Source organism: Limulus polyphemus, unplaced genomic scaffold (assembly GCF_000517525.1).
Source record: "Limulus polyphemus unplaced genomic scaffold, Limulus_polyphemus-2.1.2 Scaffold162, whole genome shotgun sequence".
Lineage (NCBI taxonomy): Eukaryota > Metazoa > Arthropoda > Merostomata > Xiphosura > Limulidae > Limulus > Limulus polyphemus.
In genome coordinates this window covers 636,621-659,117 of record NW_013665772.1, presented here as the reverse complement: position 1 = coordinate 659,117, position 22,497 = coordinate 636,621, and the positions used below count along the sequence as shown (strand labels likewise).

At 33.3% G+C, this 22,497-nt stretch overlaps 1 protein-coding gene across 1 annotated transcript in view; it reads left to right on the top strand.

The window, feature by feature from the left end:
- LOC106477108 (cullin-associated NEDD8-dissociated protein 1-like) overlaps positions 1-11,523 on the top strand; it is a 78,983-nt gene extending 67,460 nt beyond the window's left edge. Inside the window, exons 29-33 of the mRNA XM_013937709.2 lie at positions 905-1,093; positions 4,402-4,473; positions 6,593-6,764; positions 8,579-8,725; positions 11,390-11,523. Coding sequence (XP_013793163.1) covers positions 905-1,093; positions 4,402-4,473; positions 6,593-6,764; positions 8,579-8,725; positions 11,390-11,523 — 714 coding nt within the window. The remainder of the gene's footprint in view (positions 1-904; positions 1,094-4,401; positions 4,474-6,592; positions 6,765-8,578; positions 8,726-11,389) is intronic.
- The last annotated feature ends 10,974 nt before the right edge of the window (positions 11,524-22,497 follow it).

Here is a 22,497-nt window from a genome sequence, read left to right as displayed (position 1 = left end):
AAAAGGAGTAAGTTTCAAATATAAAACAATCAAAAAACAAAGTTAAAAAAATTCTTTATTTTTCTTTAGTGAAAATCACTTGAGCATTGCAATGGAAAGGAAGATACTTTTACTGATAACTGCATCTACAAAGAAATACTTCAATAAAATCTACTCTGTGATGTAATGCTGTGATGATAGCTCATTTTTAAACTAAAATTTCAATAAAATCCTTTTTCTCATGGATGGTGAACAGTATTGACTGTCAAATATGAGTACATTGTTGTAGAACTGTTAGACAATTCCAGAAAAGGCTGCAGGCCCAATAGCCTTCTGCAGGAACTAGCAGTTATACCTGCCCGGAGGGTGGGTATTTCTACTAGTATAAAATAATAAGGTTTAGATCCACTATCACAAAACAACGTGTTGACTGAATTTGGGAATTAGCACAGGGCCAGTTTGACAACTGTGTCCAAAAACAGTTTACTACTGTAATCATTGTTGATATGGTATTAGAACCATGAGGAAAAGTTGAAAAATATGGCAGAATTCTCTAGTTTTATTTAATTGTGTCATAGTAAATATTATAAAGGATAAAAATGGCATAGTCAAATTGAGTTATACTTCTATGTACAATTTATGTTCTTTTTTTTTTTATAATAGTGTTTAATGAGACTTAAGTTATTTGAGGTTTTCAAATTTAAATGATGAAAAATATTTGTCAACAGCCATGTATTTTTTACTAATCCTAGCTAGTTTTGGATTATATGAAAATTAATGTTATAAAAGAGTGAAATTTAGTTAAATTTAAACCTTATTTGTGTAATATTTGATTATGATTTAAGTGGTAGCATTATTAACAATTATTAATTGTCATGTTTTGTGTGAATCATATTTCTGAATCCTGTTTTACTCTTGTTTGTAGCCTCAACCGATTGACAGTCTCCTTAAAAATTGTATCGGTGAATTTCTTTCCACCTTACAAGATCCAGATTTGAATGTTCGTCGAGTAGCGCTTGTGGCTTTCAATTCAGCAGCCCACAATAAACCGTCATTGGTGCGAGATCTCTTGGAATCCATTTTGCCTCAGTTGTACAGTGAAACTAAAGTGAGGGTAAGGGCTCATGTTTTTGTGTGAGTAAAGATTCATCCTGCTTCAGAAGAACAAAAATAACTAGTGAATAGTTAGATCAAGAAATCAATACCTGTTTGAGTTTTCTTTGAAACTAATAAGAGTAAGGGGTCAGCTTGAACGCTATGCTAGTTTTTGCCTTCCAGCTATTTGAAGAAAAATGGGCGTTTATTTTGCCTGAGGTGTACCAGCAATCCATCAAGGCAAGGGGTCAGCTTTGTTTTTTTTTTAATGTACAATGTAATAAGTTGTAGTAAGGGGTCAGCTTTCATTTTAGATTGAAGATTTGCTGTAAAACCAGTCAAGAATAACGCAGGGTTCACACAATTTCTGGAAAAAAGTTAAAAATTCTTGAAAGATGCTAGAAACTTAAAGTAGCAGCTATTATGATTGCACCATATGGTAGCAATGTGTGCAGTATGCAAATGCTGCCAGAAACCCAAGTGAAGCTAGACAGGAATATTAAACATATCTCAGAACACAAAAAAAAAGAAACTGTTATGGGGGAAAAGGTTCAGCTTTATTCCTATGTAATAAGTTCTATGAAGGCAGTTTACTGAGAATTATCATTCGAAAAGAATGAATTGTGTCATTCAGATTTGATTATACTGTAAAACCAGAATTCTTTATGTCAGCCATGACTACCTAACAGAAGTGGGGAGGGAAGCTAAGTCAATCTAACATGGTTGTTGATAATAATGTTTGTATATACTAACTGGAAAAAGTGAGGAAAGCATGCCATTTATACTCGATGTGTTAGGTGCCATGTTATCAGCTATCATTTAACCATTTTGTGAGAAATACAAAGGATGGAGACTTAGATTAAAAATGTTATGTTTATTTTAATCAGGTTATTTAGTGATTGTATAAACAGAGTAATAAGTATTTCAGATCATATTCTGTACTAGGGATTCATTAAAGTATCTGTAATGAGACTATATCTTGTTTTCTTCAATATCATGCCCAAAAAAGTAGCGAAACAACTTAACGTAATATTCTGAGTGGTTTCAATAAATTGACTAGCATTTCTGTGGAAAGTGTCATATTCTTGTAAATGGAAAAATCTGTTTTGGGGTTTTAATGATATTCTATCAGTTGTAAAATGGGAAAATCTGTTTCAAGGTTTTAATGATATTCTATCAGTTGTAAAATGGGAAAATCTGTTTCAAGGTTTTAATGATATTCTATCAGTTGTAAAATGGGAAAATCTGTTTTTGGGATTTTAATGATATTCTGTCGGTTGTAAATGGGAAAATATTTTTTGGGATTTTAATGACATTCTATCAGTTATAAATGGAAAAATCTGTTTTTGGGATTTTAATGACATTCTATCAGTTGTAAATGGAAAGATATTTTTTGGGATTTTAATGATATTCTATCAGTTGTAAATGGAAAGATATTTTTTGGGATTTTAATGATATTCTATCAGTTGTAAAATGGGAAAATCTGTTTCAAGGTTTTAATGATATTCTATCAGTTGTAAAATGGGAAAAATCTGTTTTTGGGATTTTAATGATATTCTATCAGTTGTAAATGGAAAGATCTGTTTCAGGTTTTAATGATATTCTATCAGTTGTAAATGGGAAAAAATCTGTTTCAAGGTTTTAATGATATTCTATCAGTTGTAAATGCAATAACACTTTCTTGTTTTGGGGATATTTGTATGGAATTAAATATATTAACTATTTGTTATTGTATGTATGTTATATTCTGTTGGTATACCACAGGGGTTGGCAACCCTCCAAAGAAGAGTCATTCTTTTGTTTTTGTCTGGGACCAAAACATTTCTACAGTCACAAAATGTCTTAATGGATTTGCAACACTAAAATAAGGGGTTCGATTCCCCTCAGACAGCCCAAGAGCCGCACAAATCTCCTTAAGGAGCTGCATGCGGCCCGAAAGCTGCAGGTTACTGACTCCAGATATACCATAACTATTTGTTTGGTGGGGGCATATTTTACATATTCAATTTTTTTAACAATATAGGCATGAAAGTGTTCTGACTATTGGTGAATTTCCAATTATTATTTTAACCTAGATTGCAGGTTTTTGGTGTTAATAGAAAAAGAGGTACTAATAGCAACCTACTGTAAGTTACTTTATTTGGAAAGTATTCTATATTTGTAATTCAGTAAATTATAAAGTTATGTCATATAGAGGGCCCGTACAAAATTAATAGAATAGAAAATTAACAGAGTTTTAAAATTTACTTTTCATCAGACATTAGTATTAGGCCTAATATATTTTTTAACACTGCAACCTATATCCAGTCCCTTAGAGATTGCCGACAACGTTTTTCACTCAATCCAGAGCTCACTAGGCCAGCTGAGACACAGCAAAACAAACACAGCAGTGATTGGAATGCTATTTGTATAAGCTGTTTTGTTACAAGAACAATTGTTATAGTGTGAATGCCTTTTTCAAGCTGGAGAAGTGTGATTATAGTTAATTTACTTGTCATCAGACAATAGTATTAGGCCTAATATATTTTTTAACACTGCATTCTATATCTAGTCCCTTTGGAATTTTCAAGAATTAGAAGAGTGGATAATGTTATTATTGTTACCACACTATGTTTGCTGTATCCATTACTGACAGCATGTTCCACTCAATCCAGAGCTCTTCAGACCGGTTCTAACACAACAGACTGTATTGGTTGGAGCACTATTTATAGAAGTCACTTGTTACAACAGCAGTTGTTATGGTGTAAACATAGTATTTTGTTGACAAGTAAATCAACTATAATTGTATTTCTCCAGCTTGAAAAAGGCATTCATACTATAAAAAATGTTCAAATACAGACTGTATTGGTTGGAGCACTATTTATAGAAGTCACTTGTTACAACAGCAGTTGTTATGGTGTAAACATAGTATTTTGTTGACAAGTAAATCAGCTATAATTGTATTTCTCCAGCTTGAAAAAGGCATTCACACCATAAAAAATGTTCAAATTATTTTTTGTATTTTTGCCGTGTTCGTGTCTAAAATAGCATTGCCTTGCATTCAAAGTCAAGTTTTTCTTTTGACCGTGTAAAGGACACTTTTTTTTTATCAAAGTTTTAACAACTTAGTTGTGCATTATTCATTGTGATAACTAGCACTTTTTTTTTTATAAATTACATAGAACAAATTGATATAAGGTAATGAAACTAGAGTTTATTAAATCTTCTTGCAGATTAAGTTTTGTTCTGGGAATTTTTTTATGAATTAGTAATGAAAATGAGATAACATTTAGTACACTTTAAGATAGATGAAGATAAGTTATTGGTCACAATTTTTTTTATTTTCAGAAAGAATTGATTCGTGAGGTAGAAATGGGTCCATTCAAACACACTGTAGATGATGGTCTTGATATCAGGAAGGTGGGTATTAGATATTCATTCTTGGATAACTGTGATGATGATATTTTAGTTTAAAAGATTTAACTAAGAAACAAAATGTTACATTAATATTATGGTATTCCCCAAGACTATGTATAAAGCAGTGAATTTCTATTGCAGCAGTACTATTTCTGTGTCCTCATCATGAGCATGATTAGCAAGTAAACTAAAATTATGAGCTATTGTAGTTTTCAAATTAGAGTAAAAATTGCTTAATATGTGGGGTTCCCAAACTTCCTCGGCATGAGAGACCCCAGTACATTCTGGATCTTGGCTGAGACCCCCACACCTGCCCAGTGAATCTGTAGATACTGGGCACCTGAACTGTACTGTGTATTTACTAAGAACCCCCCACCCCTTTCCTGAAACTTTTCTGCAGACCCTGTTCTGGAAATTTCTGGCTTAATAAATTGAAGATACTGTAAATAAAGCTTGAATATTTATCACTATTTTGAGTTCAAACAATGTTATTGGTATAATTGGTTGCTGTTTTACTTTTGATAAGTTTGTTAGTTATCTTGTATTATCCTTTTTCTGAATGAACTTGTTTTTATATATATTAAAACTTTTGTGCCATTAATATAATGGTAATGTGCTCTTTTTACAAGGTGCTTGAGTCTATAATATTTTTAATAAAACTGTTAAATTCTTTACATTTGGTGTTATTTATTACATCAGTTTGAATGAAAGACAAATCAACATTCAGATGTTTATGATTTGATAGTGTTGACCATTATTTATAGATTTATTTAGTGATATCTGTTTTATGCTGATTTTTATGTAGATAGAAAATGACAAACATTTCTGCCAGCTGTAGCGTTGTGCATTATACTTTTCATCAATGCTGTATTATTCTTTTATTATTGTATAAGCCTTAAATTGAACATTATTAAAGATGATATTAAAATATTATATATAATATATCCTCGCCTTTCAATTCTAACATTTTTTTTAGAATAATAAATCCAATTTTTTTTTTTTAATTTCAAAGATCAATTCTTAATTGTAACTTCATAAAGCTGATGTTGATAATACATCAACTTAATACAGAAGCTTTAGTTAAAACATATCACTTGGGTATGACCAACTTTTCAGACAGATTTAGAATCAGGATTTCTTGATCACCTGGAATAATAAGTGGTTTATTGAATTTTATATGTCTGGTAAGCATTCTTAAGTAGACAAGGCTTCAACAGAGTTTAAAGGAATAGTTTCAGATTTTCTGAACTATCTTTAAAAATAATTGATATAGGTAATATAACTCCATTATGGATCTTCTTTTGACTTTAATAATCAATAATGTTATTGTTTTTGGTAGTATGCTTATTTGGTTTTACTTGCCGAAAGGCCGTGTATATGATAAACTGTGGTGAGAATTATTTCACTTTACATTTAAAAGAAGTAATGTTTGTTAACATGGTAGAAATTTTATAATTTCCCATTAGCAAATTTTATCGTGATGTCTATTTATAGTAGGGGTGTGCATCTCATCATAGCAGTCAATATGATATGTATCTAGATATTGATGCTGCAATACAATGTATATCTAAGTACAGAAGTTTTACCAATGGTTTGTTACAAAGTTCGACGGTCTTGTCTGTCATTTATTATCTATATTACTAACGTTGTCTTATTTAAGTACTTCACACTTTACAGTGCTTTTTCAAATTCTCACTTAACATCTATATGTTTTGTTATTGTTAATTTATATTACTTTGCGTGTAATGTTTTTGATAAAAGAAATGAAGACAACATGTTGTACTCAATACTCATCTTCCTTTATTGAATCATTAATTTTTAGCAAAAATACTTTATTAGAAATCCTGATTTTTTCTTTACAAAAGACATATAATTTTTACTGAAAGTTTGCTAAATGTCGTGAAGACACATAAATCTTATCATATCGGACGATGTATCGATACGATCGTATTATGGCTTCACAATATAATACTCGTATCGTATCACCGTATTGCCACTCCTTTAATTTATAGCCCTGTTTATGTTGCCATATGAACTTTTCTAATATGGAAAAACTGTGTTTTCTTATTACCTGCAGCACCAGTAATTACAGTGTGAACATACAATTATTTTATATTTATAGGCAGCTTTTGAGTGTATGTATACACTATTGGACTCCTGTTTGGATCGACTTGATGTCTTTGAATTCATTAACCATGTGGAAGATGGACTTCGAGACCATTATGATATTAAAATGTTAACATACTTGATGCTGGTACGGCTAGCCTCTCTCTGCCCTTCAGCTGTACTGCAGAGTATGTTGTTATTTTGTATTTATGGGTTTTATTAAAAAGTTTTAACTTTAATTGTTGACATTCCATAATAAATGCTTCTAAAAATTACAAATTATGAATTTTCACGAGTATTGAGATTAAGATATGAAATGTTTTACCATCACTCTAAAAAAAAGACTAAATGTCTTTTAAAGAAGATTCTGCCATCCTGAGTATATCTGTTGTGAATAGTCATTTAAACTGCTTGAAAATGCTTGAAAACTTTGTAGTTAATTTTCTAAGCTATTCAGGGTTATAGCTATAATATCCAAGACACGATTCTCATATAAACGTATTAAATTTTTGTTTAAAAAGTTTTCAAAAACCTCGATTTTTTTTTTTTTAATTCTTTCAAAAGTTGTGAAAAATCAAACTTTTTAAGGTAAAAAGAAGCTAAGAAACACAAACTCTTTGTTTTATTGTGGAGCCTGTTTTAATTTATTATATTATTTTTCCAGGACTTATATGTTGCTTTATGTTAATGTTATTCTTGACCAATTATTTCATTAGACAAAATTCATAATTTTTCTCCTGTCTTTTTTTTTAATTTGCGGGTTAGGTAACTCAATTCACAATCTTTGGATCATGAGATCAAATCCCATTGGTGAACATGTTCGTCATTTCAGTTGTGGAGGCATTATAATGTGATTAGTGTGATAATCCCACTATTTGTTGGTAAAGAAGAGCCCAGGAGTTGGTAGTGGGTGGTGTTGACTAGCTGTCTTCCCTCTAGTCTATCATTTCAAAATTAGGGAAGGCTTGTACAGATGTAACTTTGCACAAAATTCAACAAACAAACAAGCAGTTTCTTAATTCAGCACCTTGCAGGTATTGGTAACTGACTAGGAGCAGTAAAAGTCTCTTACGTTCCCCATTATTGACCTTGAGAATCAGTCTTAAGAAATATTGACTTATTAGGAGCATACTGGAACTATGGTCATACTTGAGACAGACTGTAAAAGAAGCTAGAGGAAGGATCTTGATACACAGGTTTAAGTTAATAAGGACAATTTTAAGAATCTTGATAGACAGATTTAAGTTAATAAGGAAAATTTTAAGTTTTTTGTAAACAAAAAGTGTTTAAGGTTGCACATTCAAGAAATTCATAGAACTTATGTTGGCTTATTATTAAACAAGAAACAATTAGTTTAAATTGCATGGAAAACTTGGGAAGACTCTTAGAATCTCAGTATTGTTAATAAATAGATTGATTAATGGAAAATTGATGTCTTCTGAGATGTCACAATCCTGAAAATTTGGGTTGCAGAATTTTTTAAACACTTTATACCTTTAGAAACGTCTTTTTAATGATAAAATGTTGCCATTCACTATTTGTACAACTAAAATGAAACATTGAAATCAATATAGGAATAAATTAATTATTATTAAACTAATAGTCTTCTATTTAGCAACAAGATTTGTACTCTGTGTGCTTAGTAATTCACTCAGCAGGCCCAACCTTGTCAGGTGTTCTTGGGATAAGGGCCAAAAACACCACTAACAGCAAAGATATCTAAGGCAGAGTGGTCATAGAGGCTTTATGCTTCTCATAATTAAGACTAATGATTATTGTTAATTCTTATTTTTACTGAAGATATTTAACAACTCTTCTGTGTACCATAAGTACACGAGGTATAATGTGACATAAAAATTGTATAAAATATTTGTATGTTTAAATCACTGATATGCCATAGAAAGATTCTCACCAGCCGTATAAGGTTAAGATTTTGTTAAAACTTATATTTTCATATAGCAATATGTTTTACAAGTGTGTGTGTGTTTGTTTTTTTTATCAGGGTTAGAGAGGCTTATTGAACCTTTGAGGACTACCTGTACAAGTAAAGTGAAAGCCAACTCGGTGAAGCAGGAGTTTGAAAAACAAGACGAGTTGAAACGCTCAGCTATGAGAGCATTTACTGCACTTCTTGCAATACCAGATGCTGGTAAGATTTGTCCTAAAGTACAAATTAAAAAAAAAGATACTTTTAAGGCACCTTTGTATTTCATAGCAGCTGAGCACCGCATGTATATCACAGCAACCATGTAGACATCTTCGCAAGCAAAACTATTAAGGAAAAAATAATAATGAATTGTCAATATTTTCGTCAAATGACTTTCACTAATTTGTAGAAAAGAACAATGACAACAGTTTCTGGTTAATTCAATGCTTGATTTGCATGAGTGTTTCAGATGGACATAACAAATAGCAGTTGAGTGTGGTCTAGTAAACTGTGGCTGCTGTACCTTTCTTACTTACAAAGCATCCATGCCACTACTTTCGTATGTCACCGTTCTAAAGAAAACAGAAAGAAATTCCCGAAATTGATAATCTTAGATCAACCTTTGTACCTTTGCTAGATATACAAGGATAATTTTTTTAAAGTTTCTTAAGAAAGCCTAATACCAGTTTACACCATTACTTAGCTCTAAATACCTAACAATAGAATTTTGTAAATTTTTGTTGTTTTGGTTCAAGTTCTCTTTGGACTGAAATGCAGTAACTGATTAGAAAAAAAACTAAACCTGTTAAAAAATTATATATATAATATTTTACCACACTCATTTAATTGTGAATATATCCTTGGTGTTTTACTTTCTTTAATTGTAAGATTTTAAACTTTTTCTTGACTTGCATATTGTTGAGGCATATCTGGATGGATGTTAATGACTACTTCTGTTTTACTGTATGTACTCATGTAATAGTCGACCCGTGATTTTTAATATATCTCGTGTAAAAGTTGACCTGGTTTTTCAGGCAACCTAAGAGAGCAACTGGCCACCCCAGGCAAGGTCACACTTTGTACCAAAAACTTGTGAAAACAAACAAAAACACTTAACTCTATCAACACTGCTCACCCCAGGCCAGGTCACACTTTGTACCAAAAAGTTGTGAAAACAAACAAAAACACTTAACTCTATCAACACTGCTCACCCCAGGCCAGGTCACACTTTGTACCAAAAACTTGTGAAAACAAACAAAAACACTTAACTCTACCAACACTTCTCACCCCAGGCCAGATCACACTTTATACCAAAAACTTGTGAAAACAAACAAAAACACTTAACTCTATCAACACTGCTCACCCCAGGCCAAGTCACACTTTGTACCAAAAAGTTGTGAAAACAAACAAAAACACTTAACTCTACCAACACAGACCAGGTCCCAGGGACCAACCATGTGACCATTTGCACTTGTATAAAGTTTTAACATGATGACTAGAATGACTTCATGTTGTAACGTGAAACAACATTTGTGTGTCTGAAATTTCTTTAAACTCGTAACAATATACATCTGTTTATACTTAAATTTTATTGTTTTATTGCTCTTTGAACCATTTATAACTGCTATTTGTGTCATTATAAGTCATAAATCATTGGTGAATGTACAGCTCGCATTATGTTCTTGAACTACACTACACATGAGCTAGCTGTGAGCATACCTTGTAAAATAAACTTCTATTATCATTTTTATTACATTTTAAAGACTTGTGAAATGTTTAGAATGTATGTATGGATAGTCATCCATTAGGAAAGGCTGTTTTCTTTTGTTGACACCTAAGTTTAAGTAGTTTTTTGATGTATAAACATGTTATGCGATGGGAAGTTTCATACAATTTTTACCCGAATTTCATCATAAAATATATTTTTCCCTGACATATATTAACTAAACTTATAAAAACGTTATATGTTTCTTAGGATCACAAGGAGTACAAAACCAAGAGCTTTTGGTGAAAAATGTTCATTAAGTCTTAACAAATACATTTTTACAATTCTGGCTGTAGGTTATGGCCATCTTTATTACCTCACAAATCCAAATTGGTCAGTACTTGAAAAATGAAACTTGGGTGAAAATTGTCTTTTGGCATAAAGTGTATTTTAGTACTATTTTCAAAAACTTTAATGATTGAGCCATTTTTCATCCTTAAATTATGTCATCCTTTCCATATTGTAGAGTTAGTTCTATTTTAAATTAAATGTTAAAAGAAAAGTATTGTTTCACCTTACAACCAACCATGTAATCTTGGTGTGTTGGCTGGTTACTGGTAAGTTGTAGCTCTTGAACAAAATAGCTTCAGCCTTTTAATTTGGTTGAAAAAGTGATAATAAGATAATTTGGGTAATTAAAACTTGTTTTCACCTTTATATATATACATTAATTTACCAATGTTGGAATTTGTTTTTTTGCTTTATATTTAGTCTACAGGTTTGGGAAATTGATACCAATAATCTGACACCAGTCATGTTTTTTTAACAACAAATTAAAAAACCTGAAGCTATAAGCTTACTCAATGAACACCTTATGCATAAGAAAATGAACATATTTTTGGTGTTTAACTTCTTGATCTGAGCATTAAACATGGTGGTGGTAACATATTACTTAGAGAGAAGAAGAATATTTGGGGGGTGATGTTTTGTGTTGTGAAAATTTTTTGTTCGTTTTCTACTTTTGCATTATTGTATATATATAAATGTTTAATATGTAGTTTAAAGGATATTCACCTTTAGCAATCCTGTGTGTAAAGACCTAATTTCAGCTTTCTGAGTAATTATGTTTTTAGAAAAACACGGCCTTTTATGTTTGTAGAATCGCTTTCTTTTTATTTTAGACAAGAATCCTCTCGTGACAGAGTTCTTGACCCAAATCAAGTCAACCCAAGAGCTCCAGAGCCTGTTTGACAGTATTTTAAAAGACAGTAACACAAGTGTAACAGACTCCACTTCACTGATGGACATCAGTTAGATAGCTATCCCTGCTACCATTGCCCACTCCATGTGTGCACCTGTGTGTAAGATCAGCTGGTAAAATGGGGGAGGGAGTTTCCATAAACATGTGAAAATCAAGAGATCCAATGCTGAAACTTGAGAGTTTGGTAATCCATATAGATGTAGCAAGCTAATGGATAACATGCAATGACGTGCAAAAAAACAAACAAACACAATTATGAGTTGCTTAACTTTGGCTCTTTCTTAATACTTTTGTTTTTTCTTGTAGCTGTTTTCTTTATCATCATCACAGGTATCCAATGAAGTTTCTAAATTGTGTTTTTTTTTTATTATTAAACATTTAGTGTTAATAAAACATCTGTTTAAAATACTGTGATATGACTATTAACTGTTGCTAGTTTCTATTACAAGCATAACTATGAAACAGTGGTACAAAATAGAAACAAAATGTGGAGTGTTGGGATTTTTTATTTTACCTCTTAAAAAACCTTCAGTCTAAATAAAATTTGTCATATGATATCTAGAGTAATCTGGTGCATTTCTTTTTTTTTTTGTAATTAACTAAGATTGCCTTCTTTGTTATTATCAGTTTTACATGCTGATGGAAACTGGTAATGTAAACTTCAGAATGTGAATTTTTACATTGTAATGTTCTCATTTTAGTTAGGAACGTTATGAATTGCTTCACATGTGATACACGGGGGAAAAGGTGGAAGATTCTTTTAAATGTAATTCGGTAAAAGTTCCATTGGGGAAAGCGTTTTGTGCTTTTTACATTTTGACGTTAAACATCTATTTTGGTAGTTCTTTTTTATAAAAAGGATCTCAACACAGAATATTGTAAAATAAAAACGTTTCATATATTTAAAATGTGAAAAGACACCTCTTTTAAACTTTCTGCTGGATGTTATGAATTTCTCACATACAGTAAGTTTCATTGTCATGAAGATTGCATATTTTATTAGAGAGCAGGTACTCTGTTTTCCAAGATCTGAAACATCTTTAGATAGGTGGCTTATACTGTCGTAGACGATGATATGCACTTGATTGACCCACAAACACTTAACATAAAATTTGACCTTAGATCTAAATCTTCACTCCAATGCTGCTTTGAACAAAACACCAAAGTATTTGAGCCATCGTCAGCAGAACACTCAGCCAACTTTAACACTTGAGCCATTCCAACTTCATTGGTGTTTTAGTTAGGTACATAAAAAAACTGGTTACAGTGTGTTCTGATATTGGAATCATCTAAAAATCTATTATAATGTTAAGTATTTGGCATTCTTTATTTAAAATGTACAGAACTGTGTTATGCATCATCTCCTGGTTCTGAAAGTTCCAGTTTGAGGTTGTATGACTGTATGTAGTTAAGGAATATCACAACTTTTTTACATGTAAACTGGATAGTTTTGTCATTTCTAATCTGTGTTTCACAAGTATATTTCCTACAGTAATAGTTACGAAAGGGGATCTTGATGTTCAAATGTGTAAGTAAGGTGTGGAAATTCTATCAGCTCCACTATATGATAAAAATAACAATGAGAAAGTTAAGAACTGTATCATATTAAAGACTAGTTGGGAACATCATTATGACCAAATTGTGGTGCCTTACATTAGTTAAGTAAAAGTAAGGCCTAACATGCAAGGTGGTCATAATCAGAATAATCTCTAATTTCTTGTTATGTAATACAAAATTATACAAGTCCATGTGTTCTCTACCAAGATGATACCGAACAGTCATGGTAAAAGCTTTTCTAACAACAAAGCAAATACTGTGTCTGTAATCGAATAAAATTGTGAACTAGTCGTTATTTATGTATACCAGCAAACATGACTTGTTGAAATATAACCAGGAGTGACTAATTATTGTAAAGTAATAACAAACTTTATAGGACGTGCATTTTAAATTCAGCATCACTGTGAAACTAGTGACAGTTAGACAGCTGTCTAGTTTCTAACCATGTTGGTTACACAAGAAACTGTAAATGAGCATGTGCTTTAGGTAAGTTTTGATGATCAGAACAAGCTATGTTAACATAATGACAAGAAGGAAAATAAGCAGTGATTTTATATTGATTTCAGAAAGGTGAGTGCCAAAACCTGTTGAGGATGTGGTATGGAAATACCACATATTTCACTCTTCTATTCATATCATGCACATTTTTCTAAAGTTCTATTTTGGAACTTGCCAATGTGGTCGAGATATGGTATTCTCAGGTACACTCATTTTCCTTTTCCTTAAGATTCATTGGTTAGAATATATAGGTGAATGACCCAGAGGAGTAGGTAACTAGGGTAAAAGGAACTGAGTTTCTTGACCAATGTTCTGTAATTAAAATTAGGTGAACTTTAAGAATTCACTCTACTAAATGGGGGGAGAGAGAGAGGGGTAGAAAATAGCTGGTATTCCTTCATACTACAGAAATCGTGCTAATTAAACCCTTGATGTTACTTTCTGCAGCAAGACTCGTTCAAAGAAGCTAGTTACTGTTTCATGGTTTAGTTGTATCCTACATTACCTTGTATGTGTGCGTGGGACTGCTCTTTGACTTTAAGTGAAGCAGAAATACTCCCAGATACTTGATTCTTTTTTTTTTCCTTTTCTCTATCAATAAAGTGTTCAGCTTTGTTTCAACTTTGTACCATCTCTACATGCAACAAATCAGTACTACTATTTTTCCACATTTAGGTCTCAAGACCTTTTTTTAAAAAAAAGATCAGGTGCTTTGGTGCCTAGTTTATCCTTTGAATATCACAAGAATATAGAAATGTTTAAAACAATCCTTGGAAGGAAGAAAATGATTTGGTTCATCAGATCTTACTTCTGGGTGCTGATGGATAGTGGAGAACGTAGTGGTTGAGGTCTATTTTATGTACATCAACAGGATTTAAGAGTTAAAAATAATGTCATTCAATCTATATAACAATACCATATCATTTGATACATTTGTTTCTTCTACCATCTTGGTATTATTCACAACCCTCTGGGCAAGTTATGATATTGTGTGTTCTAAAAGCAGATTAGAACCCTCAAAGACCTAGCACTACAATGGTAAGATCCACAAAGAAAGTACTTAAATGGTAAAATCCACAAATAATTTTAGCCAAACACCAAACAGTAATGGTAGAAGATATAGTAACAACAAAGCAAATACTATACTTATAATGCTGTATAATTATGAATCAGTTGTTATGTATGTGTGTGTGTGTGTGTATAGATAGATAATAGACAACATGACTTGCTGGGTATGTGCAAAAAAAATAAAATTGTCTCCTCTGGTCTTACCTTCTGCAGAGATACTTGGTCAAGGAATCTAGCTATATAATGTATTATGTCCTACAGTACTTTGTGAAAAACTCGTATTTACTTACTTGGTAAAGTATTATTGTTTAGCATTTGTAGTTATGGCAAATCTGTTGATGTTCCTAATTTTAATCTACTGACCAGAGGGAAAACAGTAAATCCTCAGCATCCTATCACCTGCTATCTATGATAAAGGATTGACTGTCACTCTTATAATTCACCAACAACTGAAAGTGCGATAATAATCTGTAGCATCGCACGGATTTGAACCAGACTCACAAGCTCTGAAATCCAGAGTTCTACACTAGAAGAAGCTGTGTGTAATTTAAGGCTAGTTTTTTGAAAGCTTCAGATCAGCCAGTTCGAAATATAAATGAACAAAAAAGTGCAGGTACACTTAGTTCCTTTAGTACATTTGGACAAAGAAGAAATCATCACAGAGCTGATAAAACTAGGCACTTGAAGATTTTATTTATGAGCAACAGTTAAAAAGAGAACATACCTTCTCCTAAACTTTCAAAAGTGACCATATTACTGTAACAAATAGAGTGAATGAGAGCAATTTTTGAGAATGAGATATTTAAGCGCACATTTCGTACTGAAGAACATAAACATGAAACCTTCAATACTGCCACAGCTTCAATAAGAACGATTCCAGTAACACAGGTCCAAGAAAAGTATTATCACAACTTCAATGGAAACCGTAAATATAATTTGTTTATCAACACGTTTCTTAGTGCTTTAAAGCATAATCAGTATACAGCAGATATTTGCAATTACTATTGTGGAACATTTTAATGTTACTTGTATGGACTAAGCAGATCTACAATACGTCACCTCAGTGGTTAATGATCTTTCCTAATTCAAGAAGTAATTTTAGCCTGATGGCTCATAGTGCCTCAGAAGTATGCACCTACTATTGAACATTGGTTTAGTAAGCAACATGCAGGGCTCGACTCGCAATCTGAGGGTCGCGGGTTCGAATCCCTGTCACATCAAACATGCTCGGCCGTGGGGGCGTTATAATGTGACGGTCAATCCCAATTCTATTCGTTGGTAAAAGAGTAGCCCAAGAGTGGGGTGTGATGACTAGTTGCCTTCCCTCTAGTCTTACACTGCTAAATTAGGGACGGCTAGAGCAGATAGCCCTCGTATGGCTTTGCACGAAATTCAAAACAAACAAACAAACATACCGTGCTCATTTCCAGTGGATCTGTTAAGTGCTATTACGTACCAATGAGCACGAAAAGAAGCACTTACGAAGCAGATGCTAATCACGAAGCTCGTGTGTTTGGAAATGCATTTGTTTTGTAACATCTAAAAAGAACATCCACAGTTAAGTGCGTCGAATCAGTTCTATGCCTGCAATCATATTAGTCGTGTTTGTAATATTTACTACTGCATGTAATGTCGTGATTCAAAACATTGTAACTGATGAAATAACTTCACCAATCAAAGATTCGCACATCATTTCTGAACTCCATTTAAACCACCTGTTTTGTTCCACTACTGTTTTGCAACACTGAAGAAAAGAAATATACAGGAATGTTCTACACTTTAGTCAGCTTAAAATATTAATTTTACTGACCAAGGAACGGCTTGACTGTAAAGCACAATGCATCAAACACAGTAACGTAAACTATGGCAGCATTAAAGATGGCTTGCCTTCTCAATAAATGGCCCTGGATTTAGGTGAACCTAACGCTAAAAAACGTGTTAATTACTTCGTCAGTTTTAGCTGGACGGAAAACGTCAAGTATCTGAATTTTAATAAATAAAATATATTCCTTTTTTTACGTCCATGTCGTAGATTAGATTCAACTTTGAAACTGATCAATATAATATTAACATTCACTGCATATAATATATGCTTTTGGCCTCCCCCCGCCAGTGGTACAGCGGCATGTCTGTGGACTTACAACGCTAGAAACTGGTTTTCTATATCGGTGGTGGTGGGCAGAGCACAGGTAGCCCATTGTGTAGCTATATAAGCTTTCCCTTTTCGAAAACAATTATCTCTTTTTGCAACTTGTTTTGGTTAATTATAGAATGTTACTTGCCTGTTAATACTTTGAGTTTAAGCCAAATTTGCTAGTAGAGATCCTCTGGTCAGAGGAGTATGACAATTTATGCATTTCTCCAAATGTTTTATTTGTAACATGCGAGATTAAAATGAAATAAAGTTAATGTTTCTAAGATTCTTTATTATTAAGCCGAGCGTGACCTAAAAGTTAATGTGTCGGGCTGCAGAGCTGCAGGTCCAAAGTTTGCGCTGACAATGTACCACTAAACATGTTATGCACTTCCAGCTGTAGCTAACAGCTAGCCATTCCTGCTGTTCGATTAAGGGTAGTTAGTCAAATGGCAGTTGTTGCATACTGGTTACCTTTCTTCTGGTCAGTAACTCAAAATTATGACGATTGACCCGTAAGATTCGTTTTCGCTTTAATTGTAAATATAATGTTTCACACCAAATTGTTTGCTAATTATTTAGAAACAATTATTAATTTATTACATTTGAGGGGTAATTTCACTCTGATTGCAGTTATTTCAATTATGGGCATAACCAGCTTTATGAAACTGTATGACACACTAAACCCCTTTTTGAGTAGTATTGTTACAGGTAATGCAATATCACGATTTTATCCTGCTGTCTGATTTGGCAAGTCTTACTTTCATTCTGAAGTTCAAAATAGGTTAATGATGTAAATACCATTAAAGTTATACACGAAACACGTTGCTAAATTTAACTTACAAATAAGTGCAAATTTTTTCCCCATTGTTCGTGGCATCAACTTAAAACATATCTGCATTTTTAAAAGTAGGGATCCATTCACAAACGACTCTCTTTTTTTTTTCCATATCTGTTCCTTGTTTATACCAAAACTTTAGACTTGAAAGTATATTTTTTTTAACTGAAAGGGCTGATGACAATTGTATAATAACGTTGAGTCTGCTTGGAAGCATCACTGCTATCTATATTTTTAAACTACGCTGAAAACGATAAAGAAATTACCACTTCAGTTTGTGTAATGAGCTGTCAAAACCTTAAAAGAGGATTCACGAAATACAGTTGTGAGATAGCTAATTTTACTTTTTTTATGGATAGATTTACCGTTATTCCTTCTATCGTTTAGTACTATTATGAATTTTTAGCTAGAGCACGTAGAATTTGAGCATGTTCATATTATGAAACTGACACGAGCTTTCCCTAGGGTGATGTACAAATATTAATGTTATGAAAGATTATGTAAATTAGCTTGTCACATGAAATGCAACCTCGTGCTCTAACCACTAACTAAAAACCCTTTCTTGATCTTAAACGGGTTAGTCTACGAGATATGGTTAGAATGAATTATTGTTGATTCATATTGATCTTAATAAAAGAGTAAGCACAAAGGATCACATATAAAGTGTAATAAAGTTACAATAAGACTCGAGCGCTTTCGAATAGTTGACTATTCTTCTTTAGGACAACAAAGGATGACCTTTAGCCTGAAGTTGAATTTGGTGACCAGCCAATCCCAACTCAAGCACTGTATTGTTACGACAGCGGAAGTCACGTGACTCTGGAAACACGTGATGAGTTTCTAGAAGGATCATGAAGGCGCGAGTGTTTGCCAGACACCCTCTATATAAGACCGGCAAATAATTTGCAGATAGGGAGATATAGAGACAGATGATTGTGTGAAGCGAGCGGTAGTGACCGTAAGTAAAGTGCGTGAATCGTTGTGAATTATAGCGTGTGTTTAAGCTAAAGTGACTGGAAATTAAACGTATTATAAAGTTTGTAACGAGAAAGAATAAACTAGTTTTAATTAAGAAAGGACTTGTATCGCTGAAGTTTCTCGGAAAATTTTTTTACGGGAAATTATCAAACAAGCAGATACGTAACAGTATCAAGACCTGGCCAGGAAAGGGTTTACTGTCTTGCTTTTTTGTTGTTGTTGTTATTTTAATAAATGATAAAAACTTGTATTCCAAGTGTTTGAAAGTTTTTATGTCTGTTGTTGTTACGGTTTATTAAGTTTTTTTTCGACTCTGGTTGAAGCAGTGTTTTGTTTTAGTAGTTATATAGTATTTTATGGAAGTTAAGCAAAAGCACCTGAACTTAATTTTTATCATTTTAAAATATCTACTCCAGCAAACTCGAAGAAATAGTAATGCTGAAATGAGACAAAATGTATTTATTGAGCAGAGATTTATGTACCAAACGATCGAGTAAAGTTAATCAGTAAGCTACGTTTGTTATCAATCGTGTAAATTTCTCTTAAACGTTATAAGCAGTGGCGTTGCTATAAGGGGGATATTTACCCACCCAAATATTTTTATTGCCCCAGTTCCCCCCTCTCCCAATTTAATCCTACATACATAGAGCAAATATAATGTTTATAACAAAATATAAATAAAAATCGCGTTCGCACGCGCACTACCGTTTTACGGGATGTTTTTTCTAGTATTCTAGAACCAGATATATCCTACAACAATAGGTATTCCTTTTAACTCTAATCTTTATGCTAATTGTACTACTGCACTAAATGGGTATTTATTTAATTAGATAATGCTCGAAAGAACACAGAATAAAAACATGCAAAAAGCTGAATATGTTCCATAACTATCACAATTTTTATGGCTTTTTAATTATGCCACAATCGTCATTAGAAGTTAAGCAAAGCTGATCGATGTATTTTCTGTGGGAACAAAAATATAACTGAAAACTAAATTAAACGTTGTCTTTTGAGAATAATACGCCATTTCAAAGGGAACCCTTGTTTTTTTATTGCTTATTAATAATATAGAATTAAAAGTTAGACAAAACTATTGCCAAAGTTTGACAGGGAGAATTGGCAGGTGAGCTTGGCAAGAGAGACCTGATTTTCTACTTGGTAGCTCTGTAACTAATTAAGATTGAAGGCTATGAATATTATGTTTAGACTGAGCGATGACATCATACTGTCCCCGCAAAAGGGTTAAAAAGAAACCTAGGCCTGCCTTTCTCAGAAACGTTGATAAACAAGGTCTTCAGACCAGTTTTGCGGTAAACAGTTGTGACAAGTACAGGTTTATTGTGTACAAGCTATCTTCGGCGCTTTTACTTTGCACCTCAGTACTTGTTGCGAGGTTGTTCTTCACGTTTCTAGGCAAAGAGGTCGTGGGTATCTTTGAACAATACATTTTACTGTTGTTAGTTGTTACATAAAGTTGGTGTTCTGCATACAAGTGTAGACACATCCAGTTTCACTATTGAAGGAATTGATATCAAAATTTTGCAAAAACTCGCGTAACTCGCAGGATTCTCAGAAAGATGAATCTATCAAGGGGACAGGTGGACAAAGCGAGAAGCGCCGAAGGACTGAAGATGAATTAGTCGACCCGACAGAGGATAGACTATTGAAGCAAAGAGGCAGTGTGGATACTTCTTATGAAGAACATGAAGATATATTGGGCGAATCCGCTAGCATTGGAGAATTACACGAGCCGAACAGCAGCAGTATAAAATCAACTCTGCCTTGGCCAACTCTTGGAGTAGGTAGTCCGGTTGACATATCGCAAATGCCTGACAATGGACCAATTCGACCTGTTCTTTGTGAGCCCTTCCGCTTTCCAAAGACTCATTGACGAAAATTCATAATTCAGTGGTATAAAGCATGCCCTTGGCTTGAATATTCCTCATCTATAAAAAAATTACTGTTTTCTCTGTCGTCATTTTACTACAGGCGCTAAATATCAAGGTGAACAAGCTTTTGTGTCTGAAGGGTTCAATACATGGAAAAAGTGCACGGATGAATCTCCAAAACACAATAAACTTCTCAAACATAAGCAGTCTGATGCACATTTGAACAACACGTGCAAATATAATAAATATTTAGAATCAAAGCTTTCTGAGAAAACAGTAACAGTCCGCATTAATGAAACTCAATAGCTGACTGTGGAAAAAAATAGGGAATACATCAAAATACTTGCAGATGCGTTAAGACTTACTTACGGCTGTCCAAAACAGAATTCGGAGGGGTCATCGTGAAGGAGACACAGCTGAAAATAAAGGAAAATTTTGAAAATATTAAATTTTTCAAAAATTTATTCCCAGATCTTAAATTAACAACAGTGTGAAGGACCTAAAAATGCCAAATATACTGTGTACAAGATGTTATTTTGGATATCCACAGTGATATAATTCTGGACAAAATAAAAGAATAAATGAGAAATGCCAAGTACTTTTCAGTCTTAGTCGATGAAACTGAAGACCTATCCAAAAAAGAGCAAGTGAGTCTAATATTTCGGTACTTTAATGATTCAGAAGTTCATGGGAAAATCTTGGTTTTGAAGCCCTGCTGAACTCGACACAGAATCGTTGGCCAACTATGTTATGGAGGAATTAAAAGACAACGGACTTGATGTCACAAACCTGATTGGTCAAGAATATGATAGCATCGCCGTCATGAGCAGCAAGTGCTCTGGGGTTGAACAAAAAATAAAGCAAGTTATATCTCAAGCCATCTACATTTACTGTTTTGCTTATCGTCTAAATTTCGTCATCGTAGAAAGTGTGAAATCTGTTACCCCTGTGGCTGACTTTTCTCAACGCTTCAGACTTGCTACAATTTTTTATGTGTTTTAAATGTTTGTTTGTTTGGAATTAAGCACAAAGCTACACAATGGGCTATCTGTGCTCTGCCCACCGCAGGTATCGAAACCCGGTTTCTGGCGTTGTAAGTCCGCAGACATACCGCTGTGCCACTAGGGGGCTTTTAATCTTTACACATAGTGGATTGATTTCAAAGAAGAAAAGACATGCATCCAAATGAAAAGACTGTAGAATTTAAAACAACGTCTGAAACACGACGGGCTTACGATGTGCGTGCTGTAAGTGCAATTATAGCAAGATTTGACTGTTTTATTAATTAAAGGTCTGCGTCATCTTGACCAGACATTCACATACTAAATGATATCTTACATGAAGTGAAAAGAGCGTCAGATATGCTACAAAGTTAGATTACTTGAAATCAGCAGATCTCACTGAGAGCCTTCTAGCAGAATTGTAGACCTACAGATGTGATGAGAAAGCTGAACATTATTTTTAACATTCTTGTGATATCGCTACTAGAAATGATTTGAAATGTTGCTTTCGGCGTCAGTTACAGAGCTCCATGCCCTCAAACATGGACGACTTAATAGTTCTAACCACACTTGGGAAGCGGGACGCCATGCGAAATTCATCTAATATAAAATGAAGTATCTTGTTTTCAACCACTGATAGTTTTCTTGGAGAACTAAATGAACAATTCAGCTGGGAAAATCTCCAGATGTTCTGCTTCCTATCGGCAACTGACTCCAAATCTAAAAAAAATCCTCGATTTTTATACTATTAAACCTCCTGCAGCCCATTAATAAATTATAGGCTGAATCTTGGAAATGAGGCAAGCTAAAACAATGAATTGGCATTCAGGTGCGAAATTTGGAGTAGTCGAGGAGTTTGCAGAACATCTCAAACCCCTATCTATGGCTTTTCCTGAACTTTACAAGATTATAAAGATAGCAATAACTCTTCCAGCTAGCACAGCCGGCTGTGAAAGGAGCTTTAGCAAGCTAAAACTGATCAAAAATCACCTTAGAACCAATATGGCAGATAAGAGACTGAAGAATCTAACAGTAATTAGCGTGCACAAAGAACGTGCTTTTTTC